This window comes from Cherax quadricarinatus, chromosome 40 (genome assembly GCF_038502225.1).
Source record: "Cherax quadricarinatus isolate ZL_2023a chromosome 40, ASM3850222v1, whole genome shotgun sequence".
In the NCBI taxonomy this organism is placed as follows: domain Eukaryota; kingdom Metazoa; phylum Arthropoda; class Malacostraca; order Decapoda; family Parastacidae; genus Cherax; species Cherax quadricarinatus.
In genome coordinates, this window is record NC_091331.1 from 22,885,696 (window position 1) to 22,904,443 (window position 18,748).

The window sequence follows — 18,748 nt, forward strand, 5'->3', positions numbered from 1 at the left end:
ACAATAGTTTCTTTATTACATCTCTTAATGTTAACTTTTTTTGTGCATGTCCTAATTCAACTATTTCCATCACACTAAAATTAATATCAATTTTATCATTCATTTATCAATCTATTAGTGCAGCACATTTTAAAATTTATGAAATTGTTTTTAATTATTTTATAAATAATGATGCTGTGTTGAGCATTGTTGACAAGAGAACAAATTATCGATTAATCTTAGTTCTAAATTCGTCAGTAAATAATTTTTTCACTATTTCTGAAGAAAATAGCTTTTTTTTTTTTTAATTAAGTTATTTCCAGAGAAAGACTTGAACCTAAGACTTACCTCTCCAGAAGCAACTGCGTCACCTGGAACGAAGAGCTCTGGGTACACGTTCTCCAGATACCACTCGAAGGACTTGCAGCCTAGACTCTCACGCAACTTCTTCCTCTCACTTACATTGCCAAAGTCTCCCTGGAATATGCCTTTGATTATAGGAAAAACTAGAGAAAATATGAAAATACTGACAAGATGAGTTGATGACATTTTGATGCAGTTGATACCATTATCAACCACAACGTTTTGGCCAAACACACACGAATTTTCATGTGAGAAACTGTTGGTAATTGTTATGGGGCTATGGGACCCAACATGTATTTATGTATCTAAGTTACTCTGGGATACCTAATTATATTGAATTGATGGGGACTCAGCTCTAAATGTCATAAGGGTAGATTACTCTTATGGCTGTAAGGCAGCTGAGTTAAGCCTGTTTTTCTCAATATAATAGGTTATACTATACACACACAAACACACAATTTAAATAAGTAGTTTATAAAGTTGTAATTCTTTTTGTAAAAGTAAAATTAAGGTGTGGAAGAATTGTGGTAACTGGAGAATTGTGCTTGGCAACAGTCTTTTGTTTTTGGTGGGTGTGGGAGGAGCTTAGCTAGGCCCGTCCCTCTCTCTCTCTCTCTGTTCGTGGACTTCAAGCTGGCAGGACCTCTGGGTCCTTCTATTTCTTTTGGGCATTGTGTGTGCTCCAGGGGTGAGTTTTTATAGCTTAAGTTGTGGCCACCATACCCAGGGTGACTAAAGTGTGTCAAAACACTGGTTAGCCCAGAGATTAGTCATCTAGAAACCCATCAGTTACACAACCCAGGGCAACATGGGTTTAGAACAGGTCGCTCCTGTCTGTCTCAACTATTGGATCACTACGACAAGGTCCTAGATGCACTAGAAGACAAAAAGAATGCAGATGCAATATATACAGACTTTGCAAAAGCCTTCGACAAGTGTGACCATGGCGTAATAGCGCACAAAATGCGTGCTAAAGGAATAACAGGAAAACTCGGTCGATGGATCTATAATTTCCTCACTAACAGAACACAGAGTAGTAGCCAACAGAGTAAAGTCCGAGGCAGCTACGGTGAAAAGCTCTGTTCCACAAGGCACAGTACTCGCTCCCATCTTGTTCCTCATCCTCATATCTGACATAAACAAGGATGTCAGCCACAGCACCGTGTCTTCCTTTGCAGATGACACCCGACTCTGCATGACTGTCTTCCATTGCAGACACTGCAAGGCTCCAGGCGGATATCAACCAAATCTTTCAGTGGGCTGCAGAAAACAATATAAAGTTCAACGATGAGAAATTTCAATTACTCCGATATGGTAAACATGAGGAAATTAAATCTTCATCAGAGTACAAAACAACTTCTGGCCACAAAATAGAGCGAAACACCAACGTCAAAGACCTGGGAGTGATCATGTCGGAGGATCTCACCTTCAAGGACCATAACATTGTATCAATCGCATCTGCTAGAAAAATGACAGGATGGATAATGAGAACCTTCAAAACTAGGGAGGCCAAGCCCATGATGACACTTTTCAGGTCACTTGTTCTATCTAGGCTGGAATATTGCTGCACACTAACAGCACCTTTCAAGGCAGGTGAAATTGCTGACCTAGAAAATGTACAGAGAGCCTTCACGGTGCGCATAACAGAGATAAAACACCTCAATTACTGGGAGCGCTTGAGGTTCCTAAACCTGTATTCCCTGGAACGCAGGCGGGAGAGATACATGATTATATACACCTGGAAAATCCTAGAGGGACTAGTACCGAACTTGCACACGAAAATCACTCACTACGAAAGCAAAAGACTTGGCAGACGATGCAACATCCCCCCAATGAAAAGCAGGGGTGTCACTAGCACATTAAGAGACCATACAATAAGTGTCAGGGGCATGAGACTGTTCAACTGCCTCCCAGCATACATAAGGGGGATTACCAACAGACCCCTGGCAGTCTTCAAGCTGGCACTGGACAAGCACCTAAAGTCGGTTCCTGACCAGCCGGGCTGTGGCTCGTACGTTGGTTTGCGTGCAGCCAGCAGTAACAGCCTGGTTGATCAGGCTCTGATCCACCAGGAGGCCTGGTCACAGACCGGGCTGCGGGGGCGTTGACCCCCGGAACACTCTCCAGGTAAACTCCAGGTGAAGAGAGAAGGGCAAAGTTGCTGAAATGCACCATGTGGAAGAACAGCTAAGGAGTGTATAGACTTATGTTTTGAATATGTGAGTGCTGTAATTGTATATTCTGTACATATCTATTTAGAATACAGTTATATTTTTATAGTAGTAGTTTAAATAACCTGTGAAGAGGGCTGGTGGAAGGATATCAGACACACTGTGGATGATCAGTCATAATGTATGTACATGTATTACCCTAGACAGATAAGGCCATTAAGTAAAAAGCTACCCCACACTAGAACATATAGTGAGAACCTTACTATCAAAGTAACAAGATATACTAACGTAACAGTAATAATAAAGGAAATCTTTTGAAAATGCCACGAATATTTGTGTTTATGTAGGATGCTCTGAAAAAATCGCTGATGACTTAATTTTACAAGTAAGTGTAAGGCTGCCCAGATCAGGAAAATAAGAGCAGCTGCTTTTTTTTTTTAAGCCCTATCACAGAATTGTATTAAATAATCAGTAACAGCTTTCTGATGTAATGTCTATGTAAACCAAAATTACTACATACTACCAAGCATTTTGACAACTGATGATTCTGAATTTCTTTTATGCTAATAAACCAAGAATTACAGTATTTGGTGATTAATGGAACCTTACCAGATCATATCCAATCCTCTCATAGTAATATTTCTTGTATTCATCCAACCAGACTTCCGCTAAACGAATAGAGTTCCTTTTCAAGACATTAACGCCTGATCTCCACTTGTATGGAGATCTTTTCCTGAAGATGTGGCCAACGTGTGAGCACGGTACAATTTCCAGTGTACCTCCGCACATCCAAGTCTAGTGAGTAGATGATTAATATTAAAAATATAATTCAATGACTAAGGTATTAGGAAAGACTATAGAGTTCAGTAAATAACTAAAATTTTTGATGCTCTGTATTTGATCTTGTCACCACCCATTATATTTACCATACTTTTTATGTCTGTTTAATATTTATGTACACCTACCATCCGACTTACGACCTGCTCGACATATGACCACTCGACTTGCGAACCATGGTTTTTATGCCAAATTTCTGGGAAATAAACAACTGTTTGTGTTGTACAGTGTTTATCCTAAACCTTACGGTATGAAATACAGTACAAACAACATAAAAAGTAAAGTAAAAAATGAAATACCAAGATAAAATAATAAAATAAAATCATTACAAAAGTGTGATGTTCATATTCAATAGTAAGGTTTGACTTACATTCATTTTACATAAAGGTGGTGACCCTACAGATGTAAACAACTATATGCCAATATCAAACTTACCATTACTATCCAAAATCTTCGAGAAACTCGTGCACAGAAGACTGTATTCATTTATAGCGGTACAAAACATACTCAACCCCTGCCAATTTGGATTCAGGAAAAATAAAAGCACTAATGATGCAATTGTAAAAATGCTAGATCTGCTTTACATAGCATTGGAAAATAAGGAATATCCGCTAGGAATTTTTATTGACCTGAGAAAAGCTTTTGACACAGTAGACCACGGCATCCTACTCCACAAACTTGACCATTATGGTATAAGAGGCCATGCGCTTGCATATTTCAAATCCTACCTCAGTATGTCACCATTAAAGACACAGCATCATCAACACGGCCACTTGATACTGGAGTTCTGCAGGGAAGTGTCCTTGGACCCCCGCTCTTCCTCATTTACATCAATGATCTTCCAAACGTATCCCAACACCTGAAACCCATTCTCTTTGCTGACGACACGACTTATGTCATCTCACCCTAATCCTGCCACCCTCAACACCATTGTTAATGAGGAGCTGCTCAAAATATCAACTTGGATGACAGCCAACAAACTTACACTTAACACTGACAAAACCTACTACATTATGTTTGGTAGAAGAGCAGGTGCTGCGCAACTTAACATTAAGATCGACAGCACTCTAATTGCCAGACATAATGAGGGCAAATTCCTAGGCCTATACCTCGACAACAACCTGAATTTCAGCACCCATATCCAACACATACCAAAAAAAGTATCTAAAACAGTTGGGATCCTCTCCAAGATACGATACTACGTGCCGCAAAATGCCCTTCTCACACTATACCATTCACTCATTTATCCATACCTCACCTATGCTATTTGTGCTTGGGGATCAACTGCAGCAATGCACCTGAAGCCAATAATAACTCAGCAAAAAGCTGCAATAAGAATAATCACTAATTCCCATCCCTGGCAACACACCCCCCCACTCTTCATAGATCTAAACTTACTCCCTGTTCAGAACATCCACACTTACTACTGTGCAATCTACATATACAGGACCTTAAATTCCAATATTAACCTTGACCTAAAATGCTTTCTTGATAGTAGTGACAGGACCCACAGGCATAACACCAGACACAAACATCTCTACGACATTCCCCATCTCCAACTAAACCTTTACAAAAACTCAATGTATGTCAAAGGCCCTAAAATCTGGAACACACTACCTGAAAACTCTAGAACAGCAGACACATTTATCACCTTCAAAACTACTGTTAGAAAACATCTTATCTCCCTGATACACTCCATCAACTTACATAAAAACCACCTGGTGGTCCACATTTACTCACTCGCTCACTCACTCACCCATTTGACTATAAGCACAGAAATACATATCCTAATCTTAAAATAATGATTCCAAACTAGTCATAAGTTTGCCTGTGATACTCCAATATAGAAACTATGTATTGTGCCAAAACAAAAGCATTCACATTGCTAAGCTCACAAACTAGTATTTGTCACTTAGTATTTAGTCACTTAGTATTTAGTCAACTTACTCCACAATTTGTTATAATTTAGGGTTAGGAATTAATCTAAGTTTGCCCAAAATGCCTAGCCATGCTAGGTGTTCTAGTGGCCCCCTCTGTAATTAGTATTTTACTACATGTAAACAACACAATAACCAAAATCTGTAAACCCTGCATTGTAATCCTTATAGAGAATAAAACTTTGATTTGATTTTGACTTATGACCAGTTGGTCAGAACCAAGCTTGGTCATAAGTCGGATGGTACCTGTACTATGATCTATTTTAATGTTTCCTTCGTTAATTCAATATATTTATTTAAGCATACAAGTTTTAAAAGCAAACAATTTTAGGTTAAGAACATTAACACACTCGTCTGAAGCCAACTTAGTGCTTCAAAAACTGTATAATGCATTAAGTGTACACATTTTATCCAGAGCTCATTTGATAAAGAAAAAAAAACTCACCTTGAATGACAGCTCTAGGTTCTCTCCTCCCCAGATATCAAACCCAGAGTCATATGTACCCAGTCTTTCAAAGAAAGCTTTGTCGATGGAGAACAGTCCACCGGCCATGGTGGGTGATCTAACAGGCTCGGCTGGGTGCTGGTGGCGTGCACGCTCTTTGCTTGGAATAGCATGCCAGTTGAACTAGACAAGCATGAAGAAAATTGATTAATCATGTGCTTACGTACCAACACTATTATAGTACAGTAACAAGAGCAAATGTGTAAAACATGGTAGGGTATCTTGGAGATGATGCTTTGCTACATAAGCTTTCTTTCAATTACAAAAGGAACCACAAGAACTATCTTATATCTCACAAAGTAATGATGAATAGAAAGGGGAATTACAATACTCTGTGGATCACGTTTTTAAATGGAAGGTCATTTGCACGTATTGATAACCTTCCCCGCCACAACTGAGGTCAGAGGTGATGCATTCTGGACAATTGAAATTGCTGCAGTTTCTAAACTTTCCAGTTTTAAACTTTTACTCTGAAGATTGCCAATTTGTCCCAATCCAAAGCATGATGATAAAGATCCATTATTATTATTATAACAAAAAAAGAAGAGCTAAGTCTACAAGAGTCATACAGCAATAAGGATCCAAATGTAAGCTTTATTGCTGGTTTCTTTTCATATTGTTATGTATGCAAAGGGATGATATATTTACTTCTACTGACAAATTTAAAGAAAATTTCACAAATATTAGGCAATCTCTATAGCCTATTATAATGTTCACAATTTTCTATTCAACTCCAGTGTAGAAATCTTAAGGGTTAACAGTTTTGGAATAGTTATTAGAAAATTAATGAACTAGGACTTTTTCTTTTTCACTTTGAAGACAACTGTGTCATCTTTAAAACGATACTGTATCTAGTAGGGAAAGCCGTTCGCGGTTCAATCTCCAATGTAAACAAAATAGTGTCTTCATTGTCAAGTCTGTCTCGCATTCAAGGTAATGTCTGGGTGAGATGGTTTCATAAATGTGCCCTAGCAGGTTATATCTCTATTAGTTATTTTTCTGAAAGCACAATCATCCAAAAATTACATGAACAAGCAGCAGCAAACTGCTAAGTAGTAAGCATATAACAGTGACAAATTTCTATTTATAGAGCTCAATGTTACTCTGGAATGATTTACAGTACATACATAATTTAACGAATTTCATTCTCGGTTTAACCTGCACTCACTGTATAAACGCCATTGGCTTATGTGTGCACCAAAATTCCTTTCTGTAAAAAATTGACCTATAAACTGAAATTCTGAATATCAAAGTGGTATATAATACCGACAGGTTGGTAAGTAAGACACACAGGCAACATTTAGGCAGTTTTAATCCGAAACGTTTTGCCTACATAGTAGGCTTCTTCAGTCGAGTACAGAAAGTACTCAAAAGTACATAGTTTCAGAGTATGGAACAGAACGCTTCTCCAGGCTGAGGGACTGACAACCTCAATTCTTCGACTTCAAGGGTGATAGACTGGAGTTTTACCTGGAGAGAGTTTCAGGGGTCAATTCCCCCATGGCCCGGTCTGTGACCAGGCAGCCTGGTGGATCAGAGCCTGATCAACCAGGCTGTTACTGCTGGCTGCACGCAATCCAACATACGAGCCACAGCCCGGCTGGTCAGGTACCGACTTTAGGTGCTTGTCCAGTGCCTGCTTTAAGACATTGTCTTCACATCTCTACTGCTCCTGCCTACTTTCTGTACTCTACTGAAGAAGCCTACTGTGTAGGCGAAATGTTTCAGATTAAAGATGCCTAACTGTTGCCTATGTTTCTTACCAAACTGAAATTCTGCATGGTTATGAGTTTACAACTTAGAATGGTGATGACAAACCTGTTAGTGAAGTTATTAGAGGATTCTCATTTCAACAATATTGTACCTGTTAGTGGTACTGGGTATACTGATGTAATCCTTGCCAAAATAGACCTGAAATCGCTAGTGCTACAACATACTTTCACAGTATAGAATCTACCGAAAACCGTCATTCAAAATATAAATTATACAGTACCTTGCTAGTCTAATTATGAAACTGAGACAAAAATGGGGTGTAGTCATATGAATTTTAAAAAGTAATTTGTATTTGCAGGCGGCTCCTCCAAATTTCTTGAAGAGTTTAAATTTACAATGAATTAATTTACCATCTTAAAATACTACAGACATGTCTCGATCAACTGTATGATGACAGCCTTGAGAATCGTCAGAAAGGAGAAGAACTAAATATTAAATATTTCATTTTACAGATATGCCAATGCCAACGCCGGGTCACCATCTGGAGAAGACCCGGGCCGGAAGTACCGGCGAATCAACAACAAGAAGCCAATGCCAAAACATTCCTAATGACATGTCTTCTAGTTTTATTATTATTTGCAAAGCCACTAAATCCATTGCCAAGAATTCGTTTGAAGCTCAACATTAGTTAAGCACCACAATGGGTGTTAAAAAAAAGACTAAACACTGCAATCTAATTTACATGTAGTCATTCCCACCTATTTTCTCATGCAGTGGATTGGAACAAGGCAGAAATCATTATTAAAGAAAAACAATAGTAAAACGGAAGCATCAGCCAGAGCCAAACAAGGCCCTTTTTTCAGACTGAGCCAACATTTATACAAGTAACTCAGAAAATATAATTACCACCTCAACCCGTTATTCTGCTGTCTTTACATACAGTATGCATTATTGCATGGCGTTTATGTAGACTTAGGTAAGTTTATGTAGCAAAAGCTTCTCAAATAGTTTCTACCCAATAAGAAATTTCATTTTTTTTTTTTTTTAAATGTTACAGTACATAATTTTTGTGTTGGTTGTCTGGGTTCGAATCCCTTTCAGTGCTCCCCTGTCCATGGGGAAGGTAACATGACGGACTTCCATAACGGATGCCAGAGTTCGAATCTACCCTTCAGTGCCTTGACAGAAATTTGTGATTATTTTTTGAACAACTATTATTGTTTTGTCCTGTTTCAGTTTTTATTCTATAATTTTCCAGGGTTGTAGCATTTACCTCTCGTATCCCATTCTATTCTTTTTTGGTCTCTTTTTCCCTCAATTTAAAACTGTTAGTGATGCAAAGAAAACATTTTAATTCTCTCAAATTCTTTTATAATTTTGTACGTGATCATGCCTTAAAGGCTACTGAGACACTAAGTTTTTTTTTTTTTTGTTTTTGGACTTCACCTATTTTTTTTACCTATCTTTGGTCACATATTTTAGTTACTGACATAAGAACATAAGAAAGGAGGATCACTGCAGCAGGTCTGTTGGCCCATACTAGGCAGGTCCTTTACAATCCATCCCACTAACAAAACATTTGCCCAACCTAATTTTCAATGCTACCCAAGAAATAAGTTCTGATAACTCTATCCACTCATTTGCAAGTCCCACTCAAATCCAACCCCTCTCACTCATATATTTATCCAACCTAAATTTGAAACTACCCAAAGTCCTAGCCTCAATAACCCAACTAGGTAGACTGTTCCACTCATCAACTACCCTATTTCCAAACCAATACTTTCCTATGTCCTTTCTAAATCTAATCTTGTCTAATTTAAATCCATTACTGCGGGTTCTCTCTTGGAGAGATATCCTCAAGACCTTATTAATATCCTCTTTATTAATACCCATCTTCCACTTATACACTTCGATCATGTGTCCCCTCAGTCTTTGTCTAACAAGTGAATGTAATTTAAGAGTCTTCAATCTTTCTTCATAAGGAAGATTTCTAATGCTATGTATTAATTCAGTCATTCTACGCTGAATGTTTTCTAACGAATTTATATCCATTCTATAATATGGAGACCAGAACTGAGCTGCATAATCTAGGTGAGGCATTACTAATGATGTATAAAGCTGCAGCATAACCTCTGGACTTCTGTTGCTTACACTTCTTGATATAAATCCCAATAATCTATTTGCTTTATTACGTACGCTTAGGCACTGCTGTCTTGGTTTAAGGTTGCTGCTCACCATAACCCCAAAGTCCTTTTCGCAATCTGTATGGCTAAGTTCTACATTATTTAACTTACAAGTGCTAGGGTTATGGACACTCCCGAGCTTCAGAACCTTGCATTTATCTACATTGAACTGCATCTGCCACTTTTCTGACCAAGAATAGAGATTGTCTAAATCTTCCTGAAGTTCCCTAACATCTAAGTTTGAATCAATTATCCTACCTATCTTTGTGTCATCGGCGAATTTGCTCATATCACTAGTAATACCCTCATCAAGGTCATTGATATATATTATAAACAACAATGGGCCTAAGACTGATCCCTGTGGTACGCCACTTGTTACAGATCCCCACTCGAATTTAACCCCATTTATGGACACACACTGCTTCCTGTCTGTGAGCCATGACTCGATCCATGAGAGCACTTTTTCCCTGGATGCCATGAGCTGCCACTTTTTTTAACAGTCTTTGGTGCAGAACTCTATCAAAAGCCTTACTAAAATCTAAGTAAATAATATCAAATTCTTTATCGTGATCAACAGCCTCAAAAGCTTTACTGAAGAAAGTTAATAAATTAGTCAGACAAGAACGGCCTCTCGTGAATCCATGCTGAGTATCACTAATCAGATTATGCTTATCCAGATGGCTTCTTATAATCTCGGCTATAATTGACTAGCAATTTACCTACAATTGAGGTAAGGCTAACTGCTGTACATTCCAATTTTGACCTAGCGAACTTTGTATTTTGTTTTCAACATGTCACCATCAACATACAGTATCTAAACATTATTTTAATATCTTGCTGTGAAGCCTACAAATCTCTTCCAAATATATTTATATCTTTCAGCAACAATTTTTTGTCCATAATCACTTTCTAAATCTCCTTCTAAGACTTAGTATTTTGCCACAGTCTATAATTTCCATGTTGCCTGTTTTCACTTTTTCCCCAATTCTGTCACACACTTATCTATAATAAATTTCATCACGTATCACTCATTTTGCTCAACTGATTAAAGTCTTCTTGTAGGAATTTACAATCATTTGTGTTATTGTTCATAGGATTAGCCACAAACATGGTTGTACAGACTCCTATTCCCTCTGACAAGTAACTTACATAAATAACAATCGCTTGGCAAGCACAGATCCTTGCAAGATCCTACTGGTAACATATCCACATATTTTTTCTTTTATGCAAGCACTTTGTTACACTATAAAAGTTAGTCTTCTATTTTGTGTGTTGTAATTGTTAGATAAGTCTTTCATGAACTACCAAAAATCTTTTGAATTCAAAATAAATACATTTATCCATTGATCTCTTGAATAATTTGTACAATTTGAATAACTTATAAAATACAGCATTACAACACAAGGCTTTAGCTATTTAAGCATTTTATGAACTTTTTTTCAGTGGCCTCTTCCAGTATTTTTACAACAAAATTTGCTAGCAAGACAGGCTTATAGTTAAAGGGTCGTTCCAGTCAACTTTTAAATTTCAACAAAGTGCGTGTCATTTTCTATTTATCTGCCAATTTACCAACTTAATATATTACGAAAACAAATTCCACTATAGAGAGCTTAGATTTTTTTGTGCACAATGCTATCTTTTCTTTTTTTTTATCAACATCAGCTAGTAACTTCTTTACTGTATATTTCGATATTTCAATAACTTGTACTTCAGCTCACCTGGGGGAGGGAAGGGGGGCTAAGTCAAGCGGATGGGAGGAAAGGAAGTTAAGCGGAGAGGGGGGGGTGAGGAAGTCAAGAGCAAAGTTACTATACTCTACGTAAAACATACAGTTTTGTAAAAACATACTGGAACTTTGTTATTAGTGCCTCACACATTTCCTTCTCCACTTCAGTGACTGTTGTGAAATAAAGAAGTGTGCATAATACTTAGGACATTTATTACAAAGGACTGGATTGATAAAACCCCGTTCGTGAAACAATGTCTTCTGATACATAACAATATTTCACAGTTTGTTGGTCATAATGATATTATACCTTATAGATATACTCTATGAATATCCTCCTTCATTCTCTCTTCTCTTTCACATTTAGTTTTTGTTTTACATTATTATTATTATAATCAAAAAGAAGCGCTAAGCCACAAGGGCTTTTTGTTTTACAAACTTTAATAAAACATTTGGTTAGATCTAGCATTATTCTACTTCTTTTTCAAAGATTTCTGTTACTCCATTTTTCCTTATTTTTCACTCTTCCCATTTTTATATTAATCTCTAACATTTGATATTTAACTCTCTGATTAGCCACACTTCTTATTTTGGGACAGTTTTCTTTTCACAAAACATGATACTTTGATAAACTATTTTTTGGTTTTATCTTATTTGGTAATACCTTTATGATTTTTTTCTGTGTAGTAATTTTCATTTAATTTTGAACTATAAAACTAATGCCGAGGTAGGCCTACTTGCCCCTGTCATATCAAGTCGAAAAACTGCCTGATATGGGATACTTTCCTCCCACTGGCTCTTATTTTCCCAGACGGTGTGTAAGACGATATTTTCTTCGGATTTGTAACCCCAGAGGAATAGTCACCCAGGATAGCCCAAGAAAGCCAGTGCGACATCGAGGACTGCCTAACTTATTTCCATTGGGGTCCTCAATCTTGTCCCCCAGGATGCGACCCACACCAGTCGACTAACACCCAGGTACCTATTTGCTGCTAGGTGAACATGACAACAGGTGTAAGGAAACACGTCAAAATGTTTCTACCCTGCCAGGAATCAAACCTGGGCTCTCTGTGTGTGAAGCGAGAGCTTTAGCCACCAGGCCACTGGGGCATTTTGGTGCCCTCAGAAGCAAATTTTGCTCCTGTTAGTACATTATCTTTAAAGGTGAGCACACACACTTTACAGTATTCTGATGTTTTTTACTGGTAGTTAAGCATAGCTATGTGCACTCAAGCATGAAGTACACACAGCTATTTTTAATATAATCTGTCAGAGAACACTGCGAGGTACTCGAGACTAGCCCATCAGTATGAACTCCCATCGCATTACCACCACACCAACAACTAAACTTATTATAATCTTAAAGTAATGATCATATAAATAAGAACATCAGTTAATTTATGCATGATGTACACAGCAAATATACTAATTTAATCAAGGATATGAAGAAATTGAGATTATAAAGTTTGAATTACTGAAAATGTAGCAGATCAAACCACATTTAAATGAAACAATAAACATTTTAATCAAACCTAAGAACTAAACCCAACAATGAACAACAACTAAACATTTTTATACATATTAAATACAATGACAGAGGATTCATAATATTTTGAATATTAAGTGGATATTAAGTTAAAGGTGGTTTGTGATGCCCTGACTCATGAAATCTGCATATATTCATTCTACTAATGAGTTGTGAATATGGAAGCTAACATGTTTTCAATGTGGCATGCTGCTGTAATGTTTAAAGCTAAGCAGAGGAAAACAAATACCAGTATACATGCAGTTTATGGATGGTGAGTTAGTTTTAAAGCCAATCGATTGCACATGTCATTAAGGATGCATTTCTCATGCACACTAAAAATCAAGAAAACTAATCTAAAGTAAGGATATTGTGTGTGTGTGTGTGTGTGTGTGTGTGTGTGTGTGTGTGTGTGTGTGTGTGTGTGTGTGTGTGTGTGTGTGTGTGTGTGTGTGTGTGTATATATATATATATATATATATATATATATATATATATATATATATATATATATATATATATATATATATATATATATATATATATATATATATATATATATATATATAAATATAATTCATGCCAAATAGGTAAAACTGGTCAATTAGCAAGAACTCATTTAAAATTAAGTCCTTTCTAACATTTTCTCTTATATGTTTAAGGATATATTTTTTTAATTTACCTTAATGTAAAAATTAATTATTTTGCACTGAAAGAACCTTAGAAAACTTACTTAACCTTATTATAACATGTGCAAATTAATTTAGCCTAATTCAACTAAATATATTTTACATAAGTTTACAATAATTTAATAATGAAAAAACACAATGAAATATATTTTTTTTTTCATTAGGATCAGAATGATTTTTGCAAAATTATTGCATACACAAATTTTGTGCTTGCCTTATTCGGCAAAACGAGCGTTGCTATTTAAGCTAAAATCGCAAGTTTTACCTATTCGACATGACATGACATTTTATTTATTTATATATATAAGAGAAAGACCTAGGTAGTAGGTTGGTAGACAGCAACCACCCAGGGAGGTACTACCGTCCTGCCAAGTGAGTGTAAAACGTAAGCCTGTCATTGTTTTACACGATGGTAGGATTGCTGGTGTTTTTTCTGTCTCATAAACATGCAAGGTTTCAGGTACGTCTTGCTACTTCTGCTTACACTTAGGTCACACTACACATACATGTACAAGCGTATGTATACACACCCCTCTGGGTTTTCTTCTATTTTCTTACTAGCTCTTGTTCTTGTTTATTTCCTCTTATCTCCATGGGGAAGTGGAACAGAATTCTTCCTCCGTAAGCTATGCGTGTTGTAAGAGGCGACTAAAATGCCAGGAGCAAGGGGCTAGTAACCCCTTCTCCTGTATATATTACTAAATGTGAAAGGAGAAACTTTTGTTTTTCCTTTTGGGCCACCCCGCCTCGGTGGGATACGGCTGGTGTGTTGAAAGAAAGAAGATAAGAGAAAGAGAAACCTCTCAGTGTATATACAAAGACATGCACCTCTGGGAATATATACCCTAATATAGGCAATTTGTTTACAAGTAAAAGCACTCACAATGATGCAAGGTGCAACTCAACACAAGTGATAAAAGCAAAGTACGAAGAGTAAAAGCAAATTACTATAGCACACAATTGTATACAATTATAAATAAGCACATAACTTCTATTTATTGTAAATAGGCATAATATTTTAATTCAAACTTAAAAATCTATGACAAACAACCGTGTGAAGCCTGTTCATTTGTTTCATTATTATTCTTGTGCCACCAGTGGCAATGATTAATTTAAAAAAAGCAGCAGCTACACTTCACACAACAGACCTACCAACTTTTAAGGGAGAATATTGTTTGTCATTACAACATCAACTATAATTACAAACTATCAACCATCAGCTACAATGGCTGTGCACCTAGAAAATTAAAAACAATGTAGAGGCAAATATTTATCTGCTAAGTTTCATTCACAAACTCTATGTTGATTTTTTTCTTATATTCCAACCCAAAACCAAGAACCTGGATCGAGATCAGTGATACACCTTCAAAAAGTTGTCCGAAAGTATATAAAACACCTCTTCAAAACATTGTGTATAATAATTACTTAAAAATGTCTCTGACACCAGTTCTGGTTCTTTGGGAGAAATTACGGTAGCCATGCGGATATGGGGAATGACCTTTCGGCTACCTGTAAATTCCAGTCAAAACCCCCAACAGCTACGAAGGAGGAATATGTATATTCTAGGGTGTCATCGCTAATCACATCTATAACAGGTGTGACTGCTGATGTCCAGTTACGCCCAATACGGTCTAATAGCGGCTCCAACCAACCTATGACAAGAAGGGAACCTAGAAGAAATTTGACGCACTGTCTACATAAGAATTTAACTATAATACTTGAAAACATTAACACTACCACTTAAATCAAAAGCAGGGACACAGAACCTTTCATATAATTAGGGCAGTCAAAATTTTAGCGTTTAATAGGAGGTTTACCTTGATAGGAAAGAACAAAGGTACAAAATTAAACCTAATTGGAGAAACAACTCTCTCCAAAGTCCTTACTTAAAAAAATAAAACCAGTTGCCAAATGTAGTCTTGCCAGCTAATAGAGGAGGAAATATATTAATGTACTCTAAAGGAAGTATGAGTCAACACGTTTTCTGCAACGAAAAGTTTTATAAAGTTATTATTTTCTTTTGACATATGCAAGCGATGTAAGATTTTAAAAATGAAAAGCACAAGGCAGCACATATGAATGGTTCTTGTTTTAGAAAATCTAATTTTTGATACTATTAAGTCCCCAAAACTAATGGGAACATATTGAAGTCAATACACACTATATACCCCAGATTAATCACTGCAAAATTTATCATGAAAGAACTACATTAGCCGACAAACCCATATTTAAAAGACAAATCACAAAACACACAGTCACATCTATAAAATGCAAAAAAAGATACATAAGAAACAATGTTGCACATCTTCCCCACAATTATACAATGACGATAAATAAATATTAGAATTACCTAACAAAAACTTGCATTGGTATAACTCTGGATTTATTCATCTCTAGTAATTCAGTGCTGTCATTATTCATAAAAATCTTATAGACAATAGCAGGGTTGGACTGGTAGGGGAAAGATAGCTCCCATTAAATTATTAATTTGTAATTTAATTCTACAATTATTAATAAGTGTTGGAACTGCAGTAATTTTATTGTGTCTAAGTCAAATCTGAGGGCCTGATAAGTCTCGTTATCCAAAAGTGGTACAAACGATCTTACACAGTATTTACAAATATAAAATAAATTAGCAATATAAAACAAATTATAATGAATCAGTCGAGATAATTATAGAATTTGGCCATGTATGTTATAGATATAACATACATTTGTGAAATGTTTATTTGTTCACTGTCCAAAAGTGATTGCTCTGAACCCTCTTGTGGAATACAATCCACCCTGCTCATTAAGCACTTATTTTTTAACCAGAGTTCCCTTCTTAAATTATACCAAAACAACTATTTCACTTCCCATGCCAATGCTATGAACATGTTTATCAAGGAATCAGGCGATTTTTAAGCATTTTAAATTGTAATTCTTTATGGAAGCGTGAAACAGGCTAGTTGAGGCCAGTTTGTGAGCCTTTACGCATAATCAGAAAAGTTGTGATCAAGTGATGAGTCAGTTAAATGAACAACTCTAGTAGGCACGGGTGCCTGATGCATACAATGAGTCCCCAGCTGAAGCCGCCGACTTGGACATCTCTCGGCTTTGACAGTCTGATCTGGAAGGTGTCGTCTGCAATAACATCGATGACAGGGCAGACTACAATGGTGGAGTCACGCGCAATACGATCCAGAAGAGGCTCCAACCAACCTGTGATATGGATCCTTCAATCCCAGCTCTTCCTTGCATCAGAAGATTTCTTTTTAACACTTAATACTTCTGCTAACCTGTCACCTCAGGTATCACCGAGGAGACTGACACCCAATTATACCCTAAATTTATGTGCAAGTGCAGTACATTAACTCTATGCTAAAATCTTCACAATCATCATTTATAAATAAAATTTTGTAAAAAGTACACACATACATATATACTCATGTTCTGACAATGGTTTACATAGAATGGTACCTGAAATTTTTGCAAAAAAAGTAACTTACATAAGCTGTAGAGGAACACAAACAAAACTTATGTAGAGAATATAACCTCTGAAAATATTGAGTTGGATTTTATTACTCGCTCTAATGAGACAAATATGTAAACTTGTTTGCAAAATCCTTACATATACACATCTTACCTGGAGTTTTACCTGGAGAGGGTTTCGGGGGTCAATGCCCCCGCAGTCTGGTCTAAGAACAAGTCTAATGGTGCATCAGGGTCTGATCAACCAGGCTGTTACTGCTGGCCGCACGCAAGCTGACGTATGAATCACAGCCCGGTTGGTCAGGTACTGACTTTAGGTGCCTGTCCAGTGCCTTCTTGAAGACAGCCAGGGGTCTATTGGTAATCCCCCTTGTGTATGCTGGGAGGCAATTGAGCAGTCTTGGGCCCCGGACACTTATTGTGTTGTCTTTCGGTGTACTAAAGGCACACCCGCTTTTCATCGGGGGAATGTTGCATCTCCTGCCGAGTCTTTTGCTTTCATAGGGAGTGATTTTTTTTGTGCAGGTTTGGTGCCAATCCCTCCAGGACATTCCAAGTGTATATTATCATGTCTCTCTCGTCTGCATTTGAGGGAGTACAGATCAAGGACCTTCAACCATTCCCAGTAGGTTAGGTGCCTTTTTGCACTTATGTGTGCCGTGAAAGTTCTTTGTACACTCTCCAGGTCTGCAATATCGCCAGCCTTGAAGGGGGCCGTTAGGGTACAGCAGTATTCCAACCCAGAGAGCACAAGCGATTTGAAGAGAATCATCATGGGCTTGGCATCCCTAGTTTTGAAGGTTCTCATTATCCATCCTATCATTTTCCAAACAGATGAGGTAGATACATTGTTGTGGTCTTTGAAGGTGAGATCCTCTGACATTATCACTCCCAGGTCCTTCACATTACTTTTCCACTCTATTGTATGGTTAGAATTTGTGGAATACCCTGACACATTTTTAATTTCTTCAAGTTCTCCATATCTGAGTAGTTGAAATTTCTCCTCGTTGAACTTCATATTGTTTTGAGTGGCCCATTCAAAGATTTGGTTGATGTCCGCTTGGAGTCTCGCAGTGTCTTCGATGGAGGTCACTGCCATGGTGATCCGGGTGTCATCCGCAAAAGGAAGACACGGAGCTATGGCTTACCTCTCAATAAATCTCTTCTAATCTATGGAAGCCTTCAACAAATTTACCATTTATTATAATCAAATAAAGTGCTAAACTGACAAGGGTCATGCAGCACTGCAGAGCAGAAAATAGTGCCAGGGCTATAAACAGTTAGGTTGAGAGGGAATCAGAGGTGAGGGGAGAGAAGGGTTGGAAGGGATGCTATGGGTTGTGTGTCGAATTTTGCATATTATTATTACAGTGGACCCCCGACTTACGATGGCCTCAACCTATGATAAAACTGACTTACAATGTTTGTCAGTGTAAAAATTTGACCCTGACCTACGTTGAAAAACTCGACTTACATCATTCGTCCCGAACGCGGCTGTCTGGTCCGTCTGGCCTGAGCACCTCAGCTGAGCTAGTGTAACATTGCCCAAGAAAGTCAGTGTGTCATCAAGGACTATCTAACTTATTTCCATTGGGGTCCTTAATCTTGTCCCCCAGGATGCGACCCACACCAGTCAACTAAAAGCCAGG

The 18,748-nt window shown here is 37.2% G+C and overlaps 1 protein-coding gene across 1 annotated transcript in view; it reads right to left on the bottom strand.

Moving 5' to 3' along the window:
- The window catches only part of Pgant9 (polypeptide N-acetylgalactosaminyltransferase 9), a gene marked incomplete in the record, with an annotated part of 429,187 nt that overhangs the window by 44,255 nt on the left and 366,184 nt on the right, over positions 1–18,748 (bottom strand). The window contains 4 exon segments of the mRNA XM_070092791.1: positions 328–456; positions 3,123–3,308; positions 5,733–5,915; positions 16,681–16,829. Coding sequence (XP_069948892.1) covers positions 328–456; positions 3,123–3,308; positions 5,733–5,915; positions 16,681–16,829 — 647 coding nt within the window.